The sequence below is a fragment of the Alosa sapidissima genome, chromosome 7 (assembly GCF_018492685.1).
Source record: "Alosa sapidissima isolate fAloSap1 chromosome 7, fAloSap1.pri, whole genome shotgun sequence".
Taxonomy (NCBI): domain Eukaryota; kingdom Metazoa; phylum Chordata; class Actinopteri; order Clupeiformes; family Clupeidae; genus Alosa; species Alosa sapidissima.
The window spans coordinates 28,672,134-28,678,616 of record NC_055963.1 but is presented as its reverse complement, the minus strand read 5'-3'; the positions used below and the strand labels follow the sequence as shown (position 1 = coordinate 28,678,616).

General features: G+C 43.2%; 1 protein-coding gene across 2 annotated transcripts in view; it reads left to right on the top strand.

The window, feature by feature from the left end:
* Window positions 1–230: 230 nt before the first annotated feature.
* cacna1db (calcium channel, voltage-dependent, L type, alpha 1D subunit, b) overlaps window positions 231–6,483 on the top strand; it is a 78,883-nt gene continuing 72,630 nt past the window's right edge. Inside the window, exons 1-3 of one of the 2 annotated variants that reach the window (XM_042097000.1) lie at window positions 231–304; window positions 3,153–3,507; window positions 4,191–4,296. In XM_042097000.1, coding sequence (XP_041952934.1) covers window positions 268–304; window positions 3,153–3,507; window positions 4,191–4,296 — 498 coding nt within the window. In that variant the 5' untranslated portion in view covers window positions 231–267. Of the gene's footprint in view, window positions 305–1,545; window positions 1,823–3,152; window positions 3,508–4,190; window positions 4,297–6,483 lie in introns of those variants that run through there. The other variant, XM_042097001.1, reaches the window with a different exon arrangement.

The following is a 6,483-nucleotide window of genomic DNA, read 5'->3' as shown; positions in this document are numbered from 1 at the left end:
AAAATGGGTCCAATAATTTAAAATGCACTCCTCTTCAGTTATTGGCTGAGGTAGGGCTGAAACACCCTTAGGTTGACTCAAGAACATTAGGGGGATTATTATGGGAGGATTATCACTGTGAAACAGACAGTTATCTGCTACAGACAGGTTAATCCGCTGTTCTGAGGCTAACTTCACATACTGCGGTACACTCCTGTACATTTTTTATGTTGCTGAGAAATGTGGCAATCTAATGTCGTCCTCTGGTCATTTAGTGGAGGGAGATGAATGGCGTTCATACGCGGGATACGCAGACCCCGCCGAGGTAAGGTTGCCTTGTTTCTGTAGACCTCAGGAAGACTGGTCTCATATCTTTCACAGTCAAATGGCGATATACACATAGGTCTATCTTATCCATCCACTCAGAGAACATTTCAAAGGTCTTTGAATCTCTATTGTTCGTGCTGTTTGTAAACATATACTAAACATCTAAGCTTCTAAAGTAAATCTGTCCAAGCAGTAGGCTACTGTCAGAACAACAATCAACTGTGTGAAGTAGGCTGAATTGTAGGCTATGAAATAAGTGTTGTCTTGGGTGAATTTATTACCTTGCTCACTGGTCACTTTGCTCACTGGTCACCGTGTTCACTGGTCAAACTATCAAACGAAAATAACTTGGCTAGGTTCCATTATTAGGGTACGCTTCTTTAAGTTATTAAGAAATGTGGCTGTATGCCTTTGTTTTGGTTGTTGCCTATCCATCTGAGCCTTAGGCTTGTCTGGCGTTTCTCATATTTTAATCTCTTGCATTTAAACAACAACTTTCCAGTTTTAAAATGTACTGGCACACACACACGTGGGCTACATATCCTGTCCATTTTCCCTTCAAATTCTTGCCTCAACATAGGCTAGCAGCACACATTTCAATGAATTTAGATTGTTGTTACATTGAAAGCAAAACTATATTTATGTGATCATAAGCACAGCCAAGCAGTGAATAACCTAGGGTTACATTTAAACTAAAGTCTCATTACCTTATAACTTAATGTAGGCCTATTGTTTACATTAGTATTTTAATTCTAATCAGAACTTTTAACGCAAGTACATTCAACAATGTTTTTCAATCTCTTGGTAGTTTAAACGCATACTAGGCTACTTCCATTTTATGCGTTTAAGCTATTTCAAGTTAGTCTCAAGGAAGGTCAAATAAATATCATTCATATTTTAACAAATTAATGCACGTAGGCCTAATCTTTTAATTATTTTTTTGATCAAAACGACAGCAGAGGTTTTAGAAAAATTCTTCCCTGTGGTTTTCTGACTCGAGAAAGCTGAATTTTTTGGTGTATAAATGTGGAAAATTGTGTCCATCTGAGAGCGCAACAGGACGCACAATCCCTCAGATGATGTAGTTTGTCTCCACTAAAACGGGATTAACATCTCCCCTCGGGATTTCCAGCACAGCCTCAGCCTCCCCTCGCCGCATCCCACTGTAACATCACAGGCTACGCTCACACACAGCGATGAGAGGGAGGAGAGAATGGATGAAGCTGTCAACAGTTGGATTTCCACACACCTAACCAAGACTTCATAATCAAATAACTGGCCATCAGTCGAGAGTGGATACCATGAGCGAGCTATCAATCATGTGAAGCCAACACCCGGATGTTGCAACATGTTCGCGCAACTCTCAGGGATAACTACAGAAAGCACTTTATATGTGGATGAATAAAATTTAATGGACGTCGATGTGTATGTCCTCTGACACAGTTGCGGATACTTCTTTAGACGCACATTTTCGATGTGGAAGAGGGAATGCAAGACGCAGAAGACCAGTCAGAAGGTAAACGTGTAGCCTACCCTGTGCTCAACTGTCATTGATGCCAGCGCGAGATGGGGATGCTTGCGCTCTTGCAGCGCAATCGCCTTGAGCACGGAATGGTTTCATTTGTGCGTGTGCCACGTTCGCCCTATACTAACCCGTCCATCTGTTGTTCAGTGGCATGCTATGGGCGCTTGGATGGAAGTATTTGTAAACTTTCAATTAAATTGAAATAGCCACAGAGATTATTGCTCTCAGCCAAGGTATGGTTATTTTCACAAATATTTCTGTTCGCCGAGTTTGCAGGAAGGTCAGGTAAAACAAAATCATTGTAGTTTTAAAACGAGATAACATAAACGCGCGCATGATGAGATTTTATGTAGCCTATGCTCGATTGATAATCATGATAGCCTACCATTTATTGGTCATGTTCCCATTACCTGCTTGCATTTTTTTTAACGAACCGAGACTTTCTCAGTGTTTTGGAAACAACCTTATATGTTATTATTAGCTACATTTCCGTAAAACTATACTCTTGGGGTAGATTAAAATGTTAAAAGGTACAATATATTTTATCTATGTGTGAATAAGCAGTTCCTTTAGTAGCAGTTCCTTTGGGCTAGTGTATTTAAGCATAGCCTACTTAACAGCTGTATTACCTGTTATTATGCATGTAAATCTTTTTATTTTCTTGACTACTTGTCACACGTGTGGTCATGCAAATGTAGGCCAATGCACAGAGGTCATAGGACAATCGGAATAGATTAGAAAGAAGAAATATTAGATTGAGCTTTAATATGGTTTGTGGTGCTTTGGATATTCTACCTAATGATTATCTAAAGTTTCTGAAGAGGACAGGACATCTTTAGGGCGTCTGGCAACCTCAGCACTGTTTTAAATGTGTTTTAAACTGTTTTTAATATTTACTGACTGTAAAACATAAACTTGTAATACAGTTAATATAACAACTGTGATGTGTTAATATAACAACTGTGATGTGTTAATATAACAACTGTGATGTGAATGTTGTGTAGTGTTTTTGGAAAGTGTGTATTTTTCCAATATATTGTCCCATCCACCTAATTTTTCTTTGGCTGTATTTCTCTTTTCTTAGTGATGGTATGAATTACATTACTGTTAAAAGTATTAGCCTGGCATCCATGTGAAGGTCTGTGGCTAAACATTAACTAGGCTGTGTGAAAAAGCATAGCAGCAGCCAATGGGTTGCAGCCATGGAACGATGACCCAGTAATTCTCAGATAGTGCTTCGGTTTTGCATGGCAGCTCATTGATTTTGGTCTCTCTCTCTCTCTTCCTCTCTCTCTCTTTCTCTCTCTCTTTCCTCCCTCAGGGGCAAATTATGCCAGCAGCACCGGGGCCCCTCCCACTGGTGACGACCCACCCCTTTGGCACACCAGCCCCTCCCTCACCCCCGAACCTCCGCCCCTGGTCCCTTCTGGAAGCCTGTCCTGGGAGGCTGCGATCGATGCGGCCCGCAGTGCCCAGGGAGGCGCCCCACCGACCATGAGAAGCCACTCCACGGCGGGGTCGGCACCCGTGGGGTCCCTGTCCCAGCGCAAGCGGCAGCAGTACGCCAAGAGCAAGAGCAAAGGCAGCACCACCAACAACCGCCCCCCGCGGGCCCTCTTCTGCCTCACTCTTAACAACCCAATACGCAGGGCCTGCATTAGCCTGGTGGAGTGGAAGTATCCTTCATGTAGAACCGGTCCAGCCCCAGCTCCAAGTCCCTCTTCCTATTGCACTACCATTTACCTTCTTTTTTTAAATGTGTGTGTTGGGGGGGGGGGGGGAGTGACCGGAAGGGGGTGAGAGAGTGACCGGAAGTAAGTTGGAGAGAAAGATGGAGTGGTACTGGGAAATGACCCGGGTCAGACTCAAACCCGGGTCCCCTTGGGCAATATGGTATGGTATGCTTATGGTATGGCCGCTGCAGCCATGATTAGCCTTTACTGGTATTTCACTACCCACTGTGTGTGGGTATGGTGCTTTGGTTGAATCTGTTGTGGAATAACAAAGCAACATCTGTTGGTTGTTGAAGTCATTATAGTTTTGCAGAGATTAAAGATAATGCAGCTAACTGCTTTTAAACATTATTATATGATGTGCTCATATCCCCTATTCACAAAGTTAGAGTGCTGCAGCTGCAACAATAAAGGAAGGAGGAGGAGGATGAATTATGACTGATCTTTTTATACCAGCCTCATGTTCTGACTAAAATGCAACTACTTTTATTAGACAGATGAATATTCAAAGGCAAGTCAAAACCAGCACTCAAATTGCTTTCTTTTTTAATGCAGATAAGTACTGTTGCTGAGGGCTGTGCTATTCCATGTCCTGTTTCATCTTTTCCTTAACACCATGACCACAGACCTTTTGATATCTTTATATTACTCTCTATTTTTGCCAACTGTGTGGCCTTAGCTGTTTACGTTCCCTTTCCCGAAGACGACTCCAACTCAACCAACCATGACCTGGTGAGTACTCGGTTGTCACCCAGTTTTCTTTTTAATGGTTGTCTTTCAGTGGACCCCTCATGATGTCTGTCAACAGTAGCAGTCCCTTGATTGATCTTACAGAGGTAGCCCCGTTTGTCCATGTGTGTGTGTGTGTGTGTGTGTGTGTGTGTGTGTGTGTGTGTGTGTGTGTGTGTGTGTGTGTGTGTGTGTGAGTTTCTCTGTCCCCTTATTGGCTCAGCCATGCTCGTGCTGGTTCTGATTGGCCTGTCCGTGTGTGCAGCCTAGGATTGCCCTCATTGTGGAGTATTATATTTCGTTTGTTGACACACTGGCTCACGAATCTTGTCTGCATGGTGGTTTGCTGGATGTCAGTCTACTTGTGGTTTAGTCACAGAGTGGGAACAATGCCAGGGTAGACAATTATGGTGCATGTGTTCAGTGGCAAGCTTGAAATTTGGTCAAGGTACACTTCTAAATGGATGAGGATAAAATACATTTTTAGCTAAATCAGACTCACGCTGACTGTTTAGAGACATCAACAAACTAAATCTAGCTAACTGGTTTCATCAGAAAACCAAATTGCCCGCAGATATATGTTTAATGGAAGGCTAGAGATGTAGAAAGTCTTGTAAAGCCGCCTGTATCAACCACATTTGGCACATAAGTAAAAGATGTTCTATTTTGAGACATCAGTGTGATTGATATAATATGGGCAGAGGTCAACTAGAATGGAATAAGTTCTGTTTCAGTACAGTACAGTACAGTACACAGACACACACACACACACACACACACACACACACACACACACACACACACACACACACACATTTGTGTTGCATGTGGATGTGCTTGAAAAAGATTTTTCACACGTCACGCATGGCTCTACGCACCATATGCTCACGTATATGCGAGTATGTGTATGCTTTCAGAGAGTGCATATCAGCGTTTACCAAAGTCTTGCTTTTATAAGACCACCTGTTGTGCTTATCACTGTGCCCTGGATGAAATACATGTGCATCCTTTGAAATATGTAATTTGTACATTCATAGCACAAAAATTATTTGAACCTCGAGCTTTCTTTCTGGATTGTTTGCAGACACGTATCTACAGCAATTAAGTGTGGTGCTAAATGTAGATTTTGTGGTTTGCATTTTTAAGTCAGTTTGATGGTGCTGTAGCAGTTGTATGGGGAAGAAGCAAATGTTGAAACTCATGCGACAATAGCCACACATGCTGCAGTGTTACAAAGCCTGTTGTTTTGTCTGATTCCAGTTAGCGGATAGTTTCTCAAAATCCCATTGCCCCTGATCCTTCTACAGAATCTCTCTATCTTTCTGTCTTTCTGTGTTTCTTCCTCTTTCTCTCTGTTTCTCTGTTTCTCTCTCTCTCACACACACACTCTCTCTCTGCCCCTCCTGCTTTTCTGTCTGATCTCTGTATTAGAAACACAAACACACAGACCTGCGTCATCTGTCCACGGCTGGCTACGTGTCAGCTGTCACAGTGGTATTAACAGAGCATGCAGAACAACTTCATCTGCATTTGTGTGTGTGTGTGTGTGTGTGTGTGTGTGTGTGTGTGTGTGTGTGTGTGCGTGTGTGTTAGTTGGTATGTAGCGTGCATTTATGCTTATGTTTTTTTTTTCTCAGCCTGTTAGTGTTTATGTGCAGGACAGCTGTGAGCGAGGCTTTATGTTGCATGTTGTATACGTGCAGGCGGCCTGTAACGCACTGCTGCATGCCACCGCCACGCCACTCAGCGGTTTTATCGGCGCCTGAGAGATGCCACTCGGTCTGATGACACAGCGCGTTTGCTTTCACGCACATGTGTGTTTATTGTGTGCGGGAGAAAGGAAGAGACTCGTGCCATAAAGTCCACTGAGGGCCATTTTTAGTGCCACTTCCCGTTTTTCCCCACCATGACGTTACATCACAGATAAAACCCAGCGACAGCTTGGACATGAATGAGTGTGCTTCTTAAGAAAGATTGTAAGGCCTAGTGTGCGTGTTTTGTGTGTGTGTGTGTGTGTGTGTGTGTGTGTGTGTGTGTGTGTGTGTGTGTGTGTGTTTGGTGAGTGTGTTAGATGGTCACCCGGGGTTACAGCATCAGGGGCAGCTAGAGGGGAGATTAAGCGGTACTGTGGATTAGCTGTCAGTCAAAGGGAGAAGGGTGGGGCATGACACTAACAAGGGACATGTGACT